This window comes from Aquarana catesbeiana, linkage group LG02 (assembly GCF_042186555.1).
Source record: "Aquarana catesbeiana isolate 2022-GZ linkage group LG02, ASM4218655v1, whole genome shotgun sequence".
NCBI lineage: Eukaryota > Metazoa > Chordata > Amphibia > Anura > Ranidae > Aquarana > Aquarana catesbeiana.
This window is the reverse complement of record NC_133325.1, coordinates 117,352,855-117,372,245: the sequence shown is the minus strand read 5'-3', so window position 1 is coordinate 117,372,245 and position 19,391 is coordinate 117,352,855. Positions and strand designations below refer to the sequence as shown.

At 42.2% G+C, this 19,391-nt stretch overlaps 1 protein-coding gene across 5 annotated transcripts in view; it reads right to left on the bottom strand.

The window, feature by feature from the left end:
* Positions 1-19,391, bottom strand: part of FLT3 (fms related receptor tyrosine kinase 3) — a 179,473-nt gene that overhangs the window by 57,465 nt on the left and 102,617 nt on the right. For all 5 annotated transcript variants that reach the window (XR_012241492.1, XM_073613376.1, XM_073613372.1 and 2 more), the window contains one exon: positions 943-1,096. Coding sequence is in view for 4 of the 5 variants with exons in the window: in XM_073613376.1 (XP_073469477.1) it covers positions 943-1,096 (154 nt within the window). In the remaining variant the exon portion in view is untranslated. The remainder of the gene's footprint in view (positions 1-942; positions 1,097-19,391) is intronic.

The window sequence follows — 19,391 nt, the reverse complement described above, 5'->3', positions numbered from 1 at the left end:
CACTGCCCCCCTTTAACCCTACACCCCCTTCCTGCGCACACTGCCCTGTATAGACTATACCCCCCTGTGATGTGTGTTGCCCCCTTATTGAAGTGACCTGAGCTGCTTCACCGAACACAGCAAGCAGCGCATGGCTGGAGTACCTGGTCTGTCTGTCCCTGCTCAGTCCTGCCACCTGCCTTAGAGCTTCCACGGTCCCCCCTGGCAGCAGAGTTCATATGACGGCTTTCAAGGTGACATCCACCAGGCATGAGGAAGTAACAGGAGAGGACTGTGGCAATGGCCATGGCTGCGCCCTAGCTGGCAGTGCACCCTAGGTGGCTGCCTAGTTCTCCTAGTGGTCGCACCGGCCCAGACTAGGACCATTTCATGTAGAAGTTGTGCACATTATATTCTGTACAGCATTTACATAATTGCATTGCAGTAGTGTTTCCTGGAAAGTATTGTTTACATTTTGTAGTTTTACGTACACTGTATTGTCAAAAGTATTGGGTCGCTTTCCTTTCCACGCACATGAACTGTAATGGCATCCCAGTCTTAGTCCGTAGGGATCAATAGTGAGTTGGCCCACCCTTTCCAGCTATAACAGCTTCAACTCTTCTGGGAAGGCTGTCCACAAGGTTTAGGAGTGTGTCTATGGGAATTTTTGACCATTCTTCCAGCTGTTATAGCTGTAAAGGGTGGGCCAACTCAATATTGAACCCTATGGACTAGAACTGAGATGTCATTAAAGTCCATGTGCGTGTAAAGGCAGGCGCCCCAAACTTTTGACAATATAGTGTATGTGTGGTAAGCAGTTACTTTCTGACACAACCACAGCCTCATTTAAGTCCAGAGACAGTAAGGCTAAAATAGTTTTGTACAGCCAGAGACTTCTCACACAGATTTCCTTCTGGACCGATTCCACTGAAAATGTTATCTTGAAATAGTCCATATTCCTACCGAATAGTGTAATTGGCACGGTATGGGTCTCATGCTTTTCTGATAAGCAGGATATCGTGGTGTTGCTTCCTCCTATCATCTTTGCAGTTGATGCAAATAGCACTTGTATCATTTCATGCCGAAAATTATAGCATTTTTCTAAATTCCATTGCATCTGTAAAAGTCATATTTTTAGTCAATCACATGCTGTTATCATAGCTCCTACAGATATTTCCATAACAAACATTTTTTATTTCCCTCAATATTTAACTGTCGGGTAGGTGTGTACAATGTTTATTTTTTTTCCCAGGACATGTTTCCACTTACTTTTTATGCCATAGCTAAGTGGTTGCAAGTCAGGGCTGAAAAGCTGAGAATCTATGAGGATCCATTAAAAACTGAAGACAAGAAATGGGGATAAAAGAAGAGTAGGTACAAGCTGCAACCAATATTATTTAATTGCTTAATCTGTATCTGTTCCAGAACTCATACTCCTGCAATGCTTGGAGTGAGCATCCAATGGTTTTCACATCCTAGCAAGTCAGGACTTGGGGGTTACTTACTGGGAGTTTTTTTTTTTTTTAGCAAGGCCTTGTAAGGAATCCAAATGGCCTACAGGTAAAGCAATAAAATGAATGATCATTTTACAAAGCAGCACAAATTTGTAATATCTGCTGGGGCCCCTTGCCTGCATAGGCTAATTTGTAGATGTGATAGACTCACCCGGGATAGAGGCTTCTAGAGGGGACTGAATGCTAGCCTCTTGCCTACTGACTATGGGCCCTGGCATTTGAGGGAGTTACAAGCATTTAGGAAGATATTCTGTTATGTAATGCAAAAGGACATTATTAAGGAGGCCATGATGGTCTCTGCCAGCTTGGGACTCAGTGGACAGATGTATGTGAAAGGAATGCTGATTAATGAGATCTGGAAAGGGGTTTTTCACCCAATCATTTATTGTCTCATTTTGTTGTGTACTCTTTGCTGGGTCCTTTGGAATGTGGCTGTATTCTAATGTTCTATTGCAGTGATGGCAAACTGTGGCACCCCAGATGTTTTGGAACTACATTTCCCATGATGCTCCACTACACTGCAGAGTGCATGAGCATCAAGGGAAATGTAGTTCCAAAACATCTGGGGTGCCAAGGTTCGCCATCACTGTTCTATTGTGTCTGTCTGCCTTGGATATTATGGGATGTGTATGTAGATTAGCTGTGAGATTGGTGGGGGCGAATTCATCCATCAGCTCTCACTGCTGATTGGACAGTCTACCCTGCCTGGAATGCAATTTGGGGGGATTGTCCAGAGTATTACCTGTGTACCTGTGTTTTCAATAAACAGCCCATGTTCAGCAACCAAACGAGTATTGTCTTGTTGTGTTTGTTGTTAGCGGTTTGGAATAACTGATATCTATATTCAGACTGGGAGGAAGCGTTATATGACGAAAGCACTCAAGTGGAGTCTGGGACGTTTCGTTACAGTGGAAAAGGTGAATGTAACCTCTAAAAACTAACTTTGGACCTTTTTTTTAAATTGTGCTCCCAGTCAACATACGAAGTCCTCGGTCTTTTGGATTGAATGGTGCACAGCTCAACCAGGAAGGCTGAAGACACACTGTGAGTGCAGGGCTTCATAGGCCTTCAGAACTGTGCTGAAGTCTGTCTAACCTCTGTCAGGATCAACAGGTAATCTTCTGTACTTGCAGAAATTTTAAATAGACATACTGTACATGTTAATATAAACACAAAAACATGGAACAGCAGGTTTATTAAGATGGGAAAGTTACAAAATAACCAAAATTAACCATGCCGTGGATGTGCAATAAAAATGATTCCCACATCCACGCAAATAAAAGTGCACCCTACTGATTACGCTCAAATCTAAATAAACACAGAAACATAAGAGTGGCGCTAATACAATAGTGTCTAAAACCACATATAATGGTCACTCAGTACCTAATCAAAAAATACAATTATCAAACCAATTACGCAAATAGCAATATTGCACTCTCATATGAGTGTCCCAAAATGAAGTGTCATAATAGTAAATAGTTCTCAAAAGTCCACACTGTGCTTTCTTGTGCAAATTATCTGCTTGCTTGTGAACCACATGCCCCTGTGAGACAAAAACCTCACCAGAAGCGTAAGACCCTTAAAGTGCAGTTCCACCCACTTTTACAACTCTTCAGCATCCCTCACTAAACTGTGCACTGTAAACGAATTGGATATTTTTACATTTTTTTTTTCTCAGCACCTACTGTATATCTGCTGTATTCATTTTTCACTTCCTCCTCCCTGGCTGTGGCCCATTGCATCATTTCCTGTTTGCAATGCCTTCTAGGAAGGGGCAGCAACTTCCTCTGACACTGCCGTTGTTATGGAAACCTGCCCTGAAACCTATTACACTGCTTGTGCTGCACTGAGCATGTGCGACATCTGCAAGGATGAGATCCAGGAAGAAATACAGTCTGGCTTCAGATGCCCACACTTAAGATGGCCACGGCCTGCTGTAAGTTTATAAAATAACAAACTACTGCTATAAATTAACAAAACAGACTAACTTTACTAGAATACATTAAGCTTGTGTATTATAGGGGTATTTTTATTTAAAAAGTATAATTTCGGCCAAAACACCACTTTAAGTGCCGGATCACACTACAGCGACTTGGGATCCAACTTGTCAGACCTCAAGTTGCTGGACATAAGAAATTCCATTATAGTTACTGAGAGCCGTCTTAATGTATACTACTAAAGTCGCTCCGACTTCAGAAAAGGTTCCTGTACTACTTCAAGGTGACTTCTAGGCGACTTGTACCCATAGTTTTCAATGGAAGTCGCCTCCAAGTCGGATCCTCATCTATAGTGAAGTGACTTTACATTAAAAAGAAAATAATTTACCCAGTAAAAGAACAGGAACAACAATTATGTCACAAGAGCTGATTAGCTCTGATTGGCCACAGGCAAAGTCGACTGTCCTGGGGGCGACTTGAAGTTGCGTTGTAAGTCCCTCAAAGTTGCGTTGAAGTCGCGCTGAAGTCGCCTCCAAGTCGCCTTGCAATGTCGCGCTGTAAGTCGGGTTGCCCCTGTGTGAACCGAGCCTAACTATGTAATGGGTCAATAAGCAACATCATAGTGTAATGTAACCAATTGTTATTCAGTATTGTCTTATAATGGCCACAAACTTCTATAGAACCTTTAACCACTTGCCTACTGGGCACTTTTACCCCCTTCCTGCCCAGGCCAATTTTCAGCTTTTAGCGTTGTCACACTTTGAATTTCAATTGCGTGGTTATGCTACACTGTACCCATATAACATTTTTATCATTTTTTTCACACAAATAGAGCTTTCTTTTGGTGGTATTTATTCACCACTGTTTTTTTATTTTTTGCTAAATATACGAAAAAAAGACCGAAAATTTTGGAAAAAAAAAAAGTTTTTCATTGTTTGTTAACAAATTTTGCAAAAAGGTAATTCTTATCCTTCACTGATGTGTGCTGATGAAGCTGCATTGATGGGCACTGATGAGGTGGCACTGGTGGGCACTGATGAGGAGACACTGATGGGGCGGCACAGATAGGCGGCACAGATAGGCGGCACAGATAGGCACTGGTAGGTGGCATTGATGGGCACTGATTGGCAGCACTGGTGGGCACTGATTGGCAGCTTTGATGGGCACTGTTGGGATGCACTGATAATCAGGACACTGATAATCAGTGCCTCAATTATCAGTGTAGATGTCCCTTTACCACAAGCCCATTATCGGCTCTCCTCTCCTCATGCTGTCAGCGTGAGGAGAGGAATGGCGATAACTGGCTTGTGTTTACATCGTGATCAGCTGTCATTGGACACAGCTGATGACGTGGTAAAGGGCCGCTGTGATTGATCAGCTGTGTCCTAACTCTGCAAGGGGCGCCAGGCAGTACTGATCACGGGGGGATGTACATGGATGCCGTCCCGGCAAATTAAGCCCACACTGTAGCCATCTTTTGGTTATAGCGCGGATGGGAACCGTTTAAAATGCACACTCACATGTTATAGTGCCATAAACCAGAATCCAGAATGTCCAGCAATACCGTAGCAACCACCCACCACTGTTCTGATACCCATGCCACCGTGCATTCCACCGGAGGGGGGTTAGTGACATCACTCAGAAGTGATGTATACATCATTCAATCGTGCCTCAACGCATTTCAGGCCTCTTGAGGACCCTGCTCATTAGAGCTTCCAATCTAAAAAGAGAGGGTCAATTGATACAAAAGGTAATAGCTGTGGGGGGATGAGCTGATGGAGGAAGTAAAACAGTGTTAGTTAGAAGCAGAATAGACTTCTTTAACCACCTCAATACAGTGCACTTACACCCCCTTCCTGCCCAGACCAATTTTCAGCTTTCAGCGCTCTCACAGTTTGAATGACAATTACTCAGTAATAAGGTACCCATATGAAACTTGCGTCCTTTTTTTCACACAAATAGAGCTTTCTTTTGGTGGTATTTAATCACTAGTGGGTTTTTTATTATTTGTGCTATAAATAAAAATAGACTGTAAATTTTGTGAAAAAAATGCCTTTTTCTTTGTTTCTGTCATAAAATTTTGCTAATTAGTAATTTTTCTTCATAAATTTTGGCCAAAATTTATACTGCTACATTTCTTTGGTAAAAATAACCCAAATCAGTGTATATTATTTGGTCTTTGTGAAAGTTATATAGTCTACAAACTATGGTGCCAATCACTGAAAATTGATCACATCTGATCAAGCCTTCAGTACATCAGGTGAATCTCATTTCTTGAGACACTAACAAGTCAGGAAAGTACAAATACCCCGCAAATTACCCCTTTTTAGAAAGTAGGCACTCCAAGGTATTAAGTAAGTAGCATGGTGAGTTTTTTTAAATTGTAATTTTTTCCCACAATTCTTTGCAAAATGAAGATTTTTTAAATTTTTTTAATTTTTTATTTTTTTACAAAATTGTCATATTATCAGGTTATTTCTCACACACAGCATATGCATACAACAAATAACACCCCAAAATACATTCTGCTACCCTTCCCGAGTATGGCGATAGCACATGTGTGAGACTTTTACACAGCCTGGCCCCAACATTGAAGTAGCACCTTCAGGTGTTCTACAAGCATAAATGACATATCTCATTTCTCAACCACCTATTACACTTTTGAAGGCCCTGGAGCACCAGGACAATGAAATTGCCCATAAAATGACCCCATTTTGGAAAGCAAACACCCCAACGTATAATCTATGAGGCATAATGAGTCTTTTGAATGGGTTATTTTTTTCCAGAAGTTTTTGGAAAATGTGGAAATAAAAATGAAAACGCATTTTTTTTTTTTACACAAAGTTGTCAATTTATAAGATATTTCTAACATATAGCATGTATATAGCAAAAATGACAACCCAAAATACATTCTGCTACTCTTCCTGAGTATGGCGATACCACATGTGTGAGACTTTTACACAGCCTGGCCACATACAGAAGTCCAACATTGAAGTAGTACCTTCAGGTGTTCTAGGAGCATAAATTACACATCTCATTTCATTCCTACCTATCACAATTTTGAAGGTCCTGGAGCACCAGGACAGTGGAATTACCCACAAAATGACCCCATTTTGGAAAGCAAACACCCCAACGTATTTTCTATGAGGCATGGGCTGCAAATAGGTACTTGGTTACTCTGATGGGCTGCAGATAGGTACTCGGGTACCCTGATGGGCTGGAGACAGGTACTCGGGTAACTTGATGAGCTGCAGACAGGTACATGGGTACTCTGATGGGCTGGTGAGAGGTACTCAGTTACTCTGATGGGCTGGTGACAGGTACTCGGGTACACTGATGCGCTGGTGACAGGTACTCGGGTACACTGATGCGCTAGTGACAGGTACTCGGGTACACTGATGCGCTGGTGACAGGTACTCGGGTACACTGATGGCCTGGTGACAGGTACTCGGGTACACTGATGGCCTGGTGACAGGTACTCGGGTACACTGATGGCCTGGTGACAGGTACTCGGGTACACTGATGGCCTGGTGACAGGTACTCGGGTACTCTGATGGCCTGGTGACAGGTACTCGGGTACTCTGATGGCCTGGTGACAGGTACTCGGGTACTCGGTACTCATATGAACTGTGGCAGGTACTCGGGTACTCATATGAACTGTGACAGGTACTCGGGTACTGAGATGGACTGTGACAGGTACTCGGCTACTCAAATGGACTGTGACATGTACTCGGGTACTCTGATGGACTGTGACAGGTACTCGAGTACTCTGATGGTCTGTGACAGGTACTCGGGTACTCTGATGGTCTGTGACAGGTACTCGGGTACTCTGATGGTCTGTGACAGGTACTCATATGGACTGACAGGTACTCATATGGACTGACAGGTACTCAGATGAACTGTGACAGGTACTATGATGGGTGATGACAGGTCCTCTTTATTGGGGGGGGCAATCAGTGTGATTGGTGTACACTATAAGCGCTATGTTACCGCAATCTCATCCTCACACACGATCAGTGTGTGAGGAGGAGAACCCGGTAACATCTCGTTACCGCGGTTTGTTGACATTTAGTGATCGGCCGTGATCCGCTGACCACGTGGTAAACAGCTGCCGGGCAATGGCTGTTTACCAGCGTCTGTGATGAGCAGTGTTTCCGGGAACACGCCGCCACTGACGATCGCGCGCATGCGCCGTGCACAGTGGGGTGGAACCATCTGTGATCACCGGTGATGAGATCACGTGGTAAACAGCCATGACCAATGGCTGTTCACCCCCCTTGGTGGTGAGCGAGTCCCCTTGACACGCCGACACTGAAGGAACAGGGATGCTCGCACACGATCGCGTGTATTCCCTGTTTAAATGGAGGGCCGTCATATCGAATGGGAGAAGCTCTGTAGAAATCTTGGAGGCAAGCATGGGAGGAGGTGACAATGGAGCTAGAGAGCAGGAGGTTTTGGGAGGACTGAAGAGAGCAGGTGGGGTTGGTATTTTGTGACTAGGTCGGTGATGTAGGCTGGGGCAGAGTTATGGATGGCTTTGTAAATTATTGTTAGTACTTTGAATTTTATTCGTTGGGAAGCCAGTGGAGGGATTGGCATAGAGGGGTGGAGAACACTAAATGGTTGATAAGGTGGATGAGTCTTGCAGCATCATTTATTATGGACTGAAGGGGGGATAGTCTATGTAAAGGTAATCCAATGAGTAGTGGGAGTTTCAGTAGTCGAGGCGAGAGATGACCAGAGAGTGAATTAGAAGCTTGGTGGTGTCATTAGTTAAAAAGAGGCGTATTCTAGAAATGTTGCGGAGGCTAAGGCGGCATAATTGGGCAGGGATTGGATGTGGGCCTGAAAGGACAGTTCAGAGTCTAAGGTTAACCCTAGCCCCCTGGCATGTGGGGACAGACTGATAGTTGTGCCATTAATCTTGACAGAGAAGTCAGGGGAAGGGGCACGTGGGGGAGGAAACATTAAGAGCTTTTCGATAGATTCAGTTTGAGAAAGTGGTTTGACATTCAGGCTGATATGTCTGTTAGTAAATCAGTGATGCATAAGGAGACTGATGGGGTGAGCTGAGGGACAGAGAGATAGATTTGGGTGTCATCAGCATATAAATGGTAGTGGAAGCCATGGGAGGCTATCAGCTGACCCAGGGAGGAGATTGAGAATAGTAGAGGTCCAAAGACAGAACCTTGGGGGACCCGAACAGTAAGAGGAGTTGGAGAGGAGGAAGTGGAGTTGTAAGTGACACTGAAGGTGCGATGAGATAGGTAAGATTCGAACCAACAGAGAGCGTAGCCATGGAGACCAAGCAAATTTAGTTTTTTAAGGAGGAGGGGTGGTCAACTGTATCAAAGGCAGCGGAAAGGTCCAAGAGTAATGCCGCGGACGTAATCCGGCGGACTTTTCGACTGACTTTACGACGGACTTTCCGAATGAACAGACTTGCCTACACACAATCAACCAAAGTCCGACGGATTCGTACGTGATGATGTACGACCGGACTAAAACAAAACAAAAAAAGGAAGTTCATAGCCAGTAACCAATAGCTGCCCTAGCGTTGTTTTTTTGTCCGTCGGCCTAGCATGCAGACGAGCGGACTTTTCAACCGGACTCGAGTCCATCGGAAAGATTTGAAACATGTTTAATTTCTAGGTCCGTCGAACTTTTGGGGAAAAACATTCCGCTGGACCCCCACACGATCGAATTGTCCGCCGGACCAAGTATGCTGTAAAGGCCGGTCGTGTGTACGCAGCATATGTGTATGGAATAATGACCGTCTTTACTATTGTTTTTATACCCCAACCAATAACTGATTGAATTTAACCCTTAGTATAATCACCCAAATATAATCTTCTGCAGTGTTGCTGGATAAATACGTTTTAATATAAGAATACTGTATAGGCACTCTGTGAGGCTAAAAACCTGCTAATATTACCCTTAATGCTAAAACATATGTGTATCTTAAACACATGGCATAATTAATGTATTATTACATGAATAAATAAGCTTTATCTGTGCCCATTCAATTTAGTGGTTGCATCGGAAGGCACAGTGTAAATTTTTGAGCTCTATTCACTATTATGACACTGATTATGCATCGTTTCAGTGTCCCTGGTGATAAGGTCAGGGATTTAATTTAGAGTTCTCACTTAATATAATGCCTACGTGTAAATCTGTTATGAATGTAACTTTTGGGCTGTTGAACTCAATTGAAGCTGCTTTTGTTTTCTTGTAACTGTATTGCCATGGTGTTGAAGCTTGTGTTCGTAGCCCAGGTGACTCCTGTTGTTGTTTACCCTTGCACTTTGTGGGGGGGCTGTGCTGATGCTATTGTTTGTATAATTGCCTATAAAAGGCCTTTGAAAGAAGTAAAGAGCAGAAGTCCATTATGCTCAAGAACTGATACACGGATTTCTGACTCTGTGTCTTAATTCCTATAGAAGCAATAATTTGACAAAGCAATATAAACTTAAAGCAACTTGCTTAAAAGCTGAACCTAACATTTTGGCGCCCGGACGAGGGACTCACCGATGATACTACAAGAGGTGGCTGAGCTACCCTGACGGAACGAAAGGACAGGCATTTCGGGAACCACAGATCAAAAAACATGCGCAGGTAAGAAAAAGCTTTATTTTTCTTATATTCTGTGCTCCCCTGATTTGTGCCTATCCGTTCTGTCAGTTACGGTTCTCCTGGTTTTAAAACACCAGCCTCTGTAGTGGTGAGTCTAGAATTACTGCATATTTTAGTTTATATTGCTGGAATTATTTGTTTGTTTGTTATCTGTGTTTGTCTTGTCTGTCTTGTTGAGAAAGTGAATGAGCCTTGTCAAGGATGGTATGAGTTAGAAGGGGATTGCCGAACTAAGCAACGGAATGCGCCTTACCTCACATGATTGGGAACCTGAGGGCTTGTGAGCTTGGGGGTCTGACGCTTATGCTTAACCTCACATCTAACTCATAAACCATAGACGGGTTGAGAGTATAAGCCCTGTCTGCTCCATAAAGCAGGGATAAGAGTGTATGAGAGGGATTCCCAGATACGGGGAGGGAATAAGATCTCCAAAAGTCCGGAGATCTAGTCGGATACCTGGCCACTTAAAGGAATGCTTGTATATGTTGTAGCCGCATTTTTGTATATGTTGTAGCCGCATTCTGGTTTGTTATTGGGCTAGCATATAAAGTAATTATTTGTTATTGGGCTAGCATATAAAGTAATTCGGTTTCAGAAATCTCATTCCGGAAGAGGTTTCTAGTATTCTAGCACCCTAGGAGGAAGGCAACGAGGAACTAGTGTAACTTAGCTGGTTTGTTATTGGGCTAGCATATAAAGTAATTATTCATTCTTGTATATGTTGTAGCCGCATTATATTGTACACTAAGTGTCCCACACGCTACCTAGGCAGGACTGTTAGAATGGGCCAGAGGAACACAAAAACCCGTCAGGGAATTGTGGCGCACTATACGGTGCCACAGATAATTAAGAACATTTATGGGAAAACCGAAGCACAGGACTTAAAGGATGTCCTTCGTAAATTTAAGGTGAAAGGAGCAGCGGGTTTAGACCCGGATGTATGGAGTGAAATAAAAAGGGACAGACAAGGAGAGGTGTTAGAGAAGCAATGGATGCGTCAGGTTCAATGCTTAATTAAGGTTTCAAATAGAGCAAAAGAAGAGGGGTGGAAGTATAATCCAGACTGTGATGGTTGGGATATGAAAGACAGAAGAACAAAAAATGTTGAAATTTTAAATAATCTTAGTTCAACCATCCCACCCCCATATACTGACATAGAACGTAAACCACACAAGATATATCCTGTACTTAAGGGTAGAGAATGTTTTTGTTTGTTTTTTTTTCAGGTTTGTGGAGTATAAGAATTTCATTCAGAAACTGTAGCCCCCGTACGCATTGATACATGCATTATAGTAAAGCCAGCTGTTTTCTGTAGATTTGTGACACAATTAATGAATACACATGAAGCAACCTGGCAGGATGAGGAGGATTTATGCAGACATAAAATGACTCTGACCCTGTTTAACCAGTTTATGACTGACCTGCAGACCGAGCTGAGGGGGATGGCAATACTGGAGACAGGACATGTCAGACATATAGACTCAAGGGTTCCTTTTATTGCTAGATTAGAAGCTTTCTGTCAGGCAAAACAACAAGAGGGGGGGTCAATATCACCCATGAAACAAATGCCAGGACAGACTGTATCAGACTTTTACTTATCTATAGAAAGTATGATGGCAGATGATGGCAGATGAGGGAATGGATTTAGAGCTGCCAGTCACGATCCGAGCCTTCAATAGACAGTTTATGGAAGGATTAATTCCACAGATAAGTGAAAGACTGAAAGCTTGCACACCACCCTTAATTTGTTGCGATTTTTGGCAGAAAAAGGTTGCAAGGTTAATAAGAAAAAGTTGCAAGTGTGTCAGGAAAAAGTTATCTTTTTGGGACATTGTATATCACAGAGTACGAGACATCTCACTGAGGAGAGGGTTCAAGTGATAAAGGGAATATTACCCCCACGGAATTTCAAACAATTGCGTATGTTTTTAGGTATCGTGTCATATTGTAGACAGTGGATACCACATGCTAGCGCTTTGATGCAGCCATTATACGATTGTTTGAAAATTGTACCGTATATGCTTACAGAAGTAGCTTATGAGTCGTTTATCACTTTGAAAAAGTTGTTGATTTCTGCCCTGGCTATTGGTATACCAGATTACACCAAGATATTTAATCTGTACATTGCTGAGATCACTGGACATGCCACAGGTGTTCTGACACAGGCACATGTAAAACAAAGACCAGTCGCTTACTTTTCAGCAGCATTAGATCCAGTGTCCAGAGGTTCACCGTCCTGTGTACGGGCGGTAGCTGCAGTGTCAATTATCATAGATAAGTCATCAGAGATTGTTCTAGACAATCCAGTTGTAGTGCATACCACACATGACATACATGCAATCTTGTCTCAGGTACAGCCCAAACACATTTCCATGGCCAGGCAATTAAGGTTACAGTGTACTTTACTTTTACCTCCAAATGTCACTTTTCAGCGCTGTACAACTTTAAATTTGGCCACCTTTTTGCCTCTTCAGTCACCAGATTTGGCAAGGGGGAATGATAATGATAGTGCTAATAGTACTAGTGAGAAAGGAAATGAGGTACCTAACACTCTTTTGTTTAAAGAAGTAGATGAACACGATTGTTTTCAGCTCATGGAACAGGAGACAATGGGATTTCCACATGTTACAGATACACCAATTTTAAACGCTGAGCACACCTTGTATATAGATGGTAGTAGGTTTGCTGATGACAAGGGTAAATATCACACAGGTTATGCCGTAGTGACTGATACACAGGTGATTGACGCACAGCCCTTACCAGCCCACATGTCAGCACAAGAAGCAGAATTAAAAGCTTTAGAACAAGCCCTAGAATACTTAAAAGGACGAGAAGGGAATATTTACACTGACTCTGCCTACGCTTATGGCGTAGCGCATGATTATGGCCATATATGGAAGGCTAGAGGTTATCTGACAGCAGCAGGTACACCTGTAAAACATGGAGAAGGGATTAAGAGAGTCCTGAACAATCTTCAAAAGGTTAAACGAGTGGCCATCATGAAGATAGCGGCACACACGAGCGCAAAAACAATTGAGGCAAAAGGAAATGCATTTGCAGATTTGACTGCAAAACAGGCAGCTCTAGGGGAAGGAAGCCCTGAGACCTTAGCAGCGGTAGAGGTGAGTATCCCAGAACCAACATGGCAGCAGCTGAGTAAATTACAGGAGCAAGCAGGGGAGAGCGAGAAAGATAAGTGGGTCAGAATGGGAGCAGCACCAGACCCTGACAATGTATGGAGGGAAGGAGGCAAAATATGCCTACCTGCCTCTCTGTATCCAGCAATGGCAGCGGCAGTTCACCTACCCACACACGTCAGTTCCAATTCCATGTATAGGATTGTGAACCAAGGATGGCTCGCCCCTGGATTCAGTAGCACTGCAAGAAACTACTGTGCAGCCTGCCAAATCTGTCTCCTGAATAACCCAGGACAGAGAGTAAAAACCCCACGAAAACACCAGGTCCGGGCCCAATACCCCTTCCAGAGACTGCAAATTGATTACATACAAATGCCTAAGAGCGGCCCCTTTGAATTTGTCCTCGTGTGTATCGATTTATTCTCAGGTTGGCCCGAAAGTTATCCAGTAAAATCAGCTACAGCTAAAGCCACAGCTAAGAAACTGATCACTGAGTTAATACCTAGGTTTGGTCTTCCTGAAACCATAGAATCAGATAGGGGGACACACTTTACAGGAGAAATCATGCAGAATGTGATGACCATGTTAGGTGTTCAACAAAGTTTTCACACCCCTTACCACCCACAGAGTTCGGGATCAGTGGAGAGAGTAAATGGGACAATAAAGTTAAAAATACAAAAATCCATGCAAGAGTTAAACAAACCATGGCCTGAATGTCTGCCTTTGGCTTTGTTCTCTATAAGGTACACTCCAACAGGAAAGACAGGATCATCCCCATATGAGATACTTTTTGGGAATGCACCTAGATTAGGTTTATACTTTCCACAGAGTATGCAATTGCAATGTGATAGTTTGACTGCATATGTGATACAATTACAACAACGTCTAACTAAGATCCACAAAAGTGGGTATTCTTCTCTTCCAGACCCTAATTCAATAGCAGGTACACATACTCTGCTACCAGGGGATTATGTATATGTAAAGAAACACACCAGAAAGACATTGGAGCCAAGGTTTGAAGGTCCTTATCAAGTGCTTCTGACCACAGCCACTTCAGTAAAGCTGGAAGGAAAACCTACCTGGATACACGCATCACACTGCAAGAAACAACCCGAGAAAACAACATGATGAAATATCTACTTACATATTTTTTGTTGAAGATTGTTGTTTTACAAATATATGCATGGACTCCTGGTATTAATGTAATTGAGGTAGAGGAAACAGCAAACTTTCAATGGGTTATAGATGATCCTAAAGTAGCAAATGATTCAGGATATGAGATGAATAAGTATTATGATGTAGGTAATTACACTGTTAAAGGACACAGGCGACCGTTTCATGTAGATGTAGGTATAGCATGGATACAGGCAGACCCACTCTCAGAAGTAACTGTAACTTTCCAGTGGAACGATAATATGGGTTTCCCCTTTAACGATATTAAGAACCATAGGTGTCATAAAATATCCCTTTCACAGACATGGAAACAAGCCCGGGAACGGGTAGTGGGACAAATGTACCAAATATTAACAGTCATGGCAGAAGGAGGGAATATAACCGAAGGGATGTTTAATCTGACAGATATTACCGTTAATCAATCCAGTACTTTCCTCTGTGCATCTTGGTGGAGGGAAGAGAGAGTTGATGGGTGGTACTGGATGGCACAGGCCTATGGGTTTCACATACAAATGGAGGAAGAAGTAACGCCAATAATTGAATCTTCCATATTAACACCCGTACCAAACACTTGCATGAATGTATCAACATCACAGCAGAAAACAAAAATAAAATTCAATATCACCTTTCCCTCTATACCGGAGTGTAGGTATAAGCGAGAATGGTATGATACTCTATTGGGATTAACAGGTACAGGAATGGGAGTTTTAAACTCGGTCGAAATAGAAGAAATGAACAACAGATGGAAGCATGAAGGGGGACACATAGCTGACAGTTTGACTATTACAAGCAAATGGTTACCCACCGCTTTTGAAACCCAACTGCAAGAAATACCCCTATTACAATTTTTGGGAGGGTTAATAAATCACACTATAGGAGCAGAGCTCCAGCTGTGGAATCAAATTCAACAGTTTGTAAATTTCACAAAGTGCTCTTTTAACCTCTTATCCTATCATATACAAATAAATAGGGCCAGGACTGAACTACAGTTGGGAAATTATCATACCTGGATGAAATATTTTAAGGGTTTAACTGACGATGGTGTATGGTTCCAAGTAAAAGGGGATAAGATAGAATGTGAGGAGAAATGGTGTGTAGGAAGGTTTGAAGCATACCGGGTAGCAGATGTAATGGAAATGTGTAAAATAGTGGTCATGCCATTAGTAATTAATGACGAGTTTTGGTATCCAGAAATATATGGGAAATATGTAGATAAAGGAAACAGAACCCATGATTTAACTCTATGTGAAGGAACTAATAAGGGAATGGTATGTGGCAGAAGTTCCCCAGTATATGAACCTTGCTTGTTAAAATACCAAACTAGCATATGCAAAACGCAAAGAACACCGATAAATGTGAACAATAGATTCATAGAAATAGGACCCCAGCATATTTGTATCATTACTAATGATAACCGCACCATGTCAGCATTAAATAAATTGGCGCCGTTTGCAGGATGTATAAAAAAGATTAAAATATTACAATGGGGTAACGATACCTATCTTTTTGAACCAGACGCCGATAAGGTATTCTCTTCAGTTTATGAGGTACATAATCTCACTGACACTACACCCTTTATAATTTCTTTAGACCCACTAAAACAGGTTTTGGAACAATCAGAGTTGTTAGGACAACACATAGAAACACTAGAACACACCCTACAGAATAACCTTGTATCCGCAATTATTGACAAAGGTAGACTAGTGCATCTTTCCTCACAGATACAACAGGATACTGCACCACATTGGTGGGATATATTTAGTGGAATGTCTTCTACAGCAACCAATACCTTTCACTGGTTGTTAAGTCCAATGGTAATTATTATTCTAATATTAATATCACTTACAATCACGAATATATGTATATACAGGAAAATAAATAGGAAAATTAGGAGAATAGACAGGGCATACCGATAAATGTGTATTGACATCACCCTACTCCTATAAAACTCCTCTTCTTGAATTTTAAGATGTTGGTAATACCTAGGGGGATGGGTTCTACCCCTCTGACAACTCGCGGTCAGGGAAAGGACTCTGGGGAAAAACTGACTAGAACTTATTCATGAGGACCCAGGGGAAGGAGAGGATGATGTCAAAGGGGGAAATTGATAAGGTCAGGGATTTAATTTAGAGTTCTCACTTAATATAATGCCTACGTGTAAATCTGTTATGAATGTAACTTTTTGGCTGTTGAACTCAATTGAAGCTGCTTTTGTTTTCTTGTAACTGTATTGCCATGGTGTTGAAGCTTGTGTTCGTAGCCCAGGTGACTCCTGTTGTTGTTTACCCTTGCCCTTTGTGGGGGGGCTGTGCTGATGCTATTGTTTGTATAATTGCCTATAAAAGGCCTTTGAAAGAAGTAAAGAGCAGAAGTCCATTATGCTCAAGAACTGATACAAGGAATTCTGACTCTGTGTCTTAATTCCTATAGAAGCAATAATTTGACAAAGCAATATAAACTTAAAGCAACTTGTTTAAAAGTTGAACCTAACACTGGTATGTCAGCTGCTTTACCATCTGTAGCCTTGTCCACATTGTGATGTTTATTTTGTCCTTTTAGTGTCTTACCTAAATTATGGGCTGATCTTATCTTTACAACTGTGCCCTCTTGAAAGTCAGATTCTGATTTGGAAAGTTTGCTCTGCTAGCAAGGCATCCTTTATTATCTCCTAATTAGTTAACTGACAAGCAACCACCCCTAACAGAGTAAAGCTAAACCACCTTTATAGGGTAGGCACTCTTGCTGGGGTTCATTCTATAAGTGGTATTATTTATTTAAGTGGGAGCACTTCAGGCTCTGCATTTAGCAATTGCACAAAGCAGAAATACATGGAAAACTACTTTGAAAAACACCAAACAGACTGCAGGTGACCTTGTTTCCCTATTCTGCTCTCCATCCTCTCTGTAACATGCACTCTCTACCACTCCTTCTAATGCCGTGTACACACGGTCAGAATTTAAACAAATGTTCGATGTGAGCTTGTTGTCAGAAATTCTGACCGTGTGTAGGCTCCATCGGACATTTGTTGTTGGAATTTCCGACAACAAAAATTTGAGTGCTGGATCTCAAATTTTCCGACAACAAAATCAACGTAAATCTTGATCGTGTGTGCACAATTCTGACGCACAAAATTCCACGCATGCTCGGAATCAAGCAGAAGAGCAGCACTGGCTATTGAACTTCATTTTTCTTGGCTCGTCGTATGTGTTGTACGTCACCACGTTCTTGGCGATCGGAATTTCAGACAACATCTGTGCGACCCTGTGTATTGTCGGAATGTTCGATCGTCTGTATGCGGCATAACAGTTGTGTTCTCTCTCCTTAAATTCTTTTTCCGTCACACTCTTCTCCACCCCACAGTATATGTATATATATATATATATATATATATATATATATATATATATATATATATATATATATATATATATATATGTATGTATGTATGTATGTATATATATATGTATGTATATATATATATATATGTATGTATAGATAGATAGATAGATAGATAGATAGATAGATAGATAGATAGATAGATAGATAGATAGATAGATATCTCTATCACCCTCACCTCTGTCTTTTCTTTATTACTGCACTCACCACCTCCTGCTAATTCTTCACCCACATGCTAATAAAACTTCCAAGACGCTGGGGCATGTCCCTTCTTATAAAGCACACTCCTATATTACCTCCCTCACCTTTCTGCTTCTCCTAACTCCTGGAGATATATCCCCAAACCCTGAGTCTTTATCATTTAACTGTGTCCAATGCTCCCATCACTTCACACCCTCTGGCAGCAGCTGAAATCCACACAATTTAGTTTCAATTGCTCTTCTTCCCAAAACCAGCCTCCCCTTCTCTTGCACCCTTTGGAATGCCCGCTCTGTCTGTAACAAACTCATCTCCTTCCATGGCTTCTTTATCACCAACTTTTGACCTGAAGCTAAGGATACCTGCTTCTACACACTTCGATGGCAACACCCTTGACCTTGTATTCTCTTACCTATGCACTTCTTGCAACCTCTCCAACAATCACTTTCCCCTCTCTGATCACCATCTGATTAGAGTCACTATCTCCCTGTCTTCCACCTCCTCTCCCTCCAACCGCCTGACAGTTACCCACAGAAACCTTCGCCACCTCAACCCTTCTCTTCTCTACTCTGCTATGACAACATTTCATTCCTGTCCTGCCCCAACATAGCCACTTCTGTTCCCAACAGTTCACTATCATCCTCCCTAGACAAGCATGCTCATACAACCTCGGCAAACAGATGACACCAGAAGTCTAAAAAAACCAAGCCACGCTCTTGAGTCCCTGTGCCGTAAGACTAAGTCTCAGAAAGACTTCAACCAATATAACTCTGCCCTGCAAAAATACAATTCCTGCCTCCTCACTGCCAAGCAGACCTATTTTATCACTCTCATTAACACCTTCTCATCCAGCCCCATTAACTCCTCTCTAACTTCAACTCTCTACTTCGTCCTTCACTGCCTCCACCCACTAACTCACTCACTGCCCAGGAGGTCGCCAATCACTTCAAAAATAAGATTGATACAATTTGTGATGAAATCTCCAGTGTACAGATATTTTTCCCACTTAACAAACCATGTCCACAGGTACACTCAACACGTCCCATATTCAACCCCACTACTTTAGACAAGGTTGCTAAACTTCTTTCTAACGCCTACCTAACCACCTTCCCCCTGGACGCTGTTCTCTCGCAAATGCTATAGTCACCCTCTGGCTGTATCTTACACTCTCTAACTCACATTTTCTATCTCTCCCTCTCTTCTGGCATCTTCCCCAACTCTCTACAAGATGCACTAATGATGCTTAACCACTTAGAGACCAGGCCATTTTTTGAGATACGGCACTGCATAGCTTTAACTGACAATTGTGTGGTCGTGCGACACTGTAACCAAACAAAATGTATGTCCTTTTTTCCCACAAATAGAGCTTTTTGTTTTGGTGGTATTTGATCACCTCTGCGGTTTTTACTTTTTGCGTTATAAAC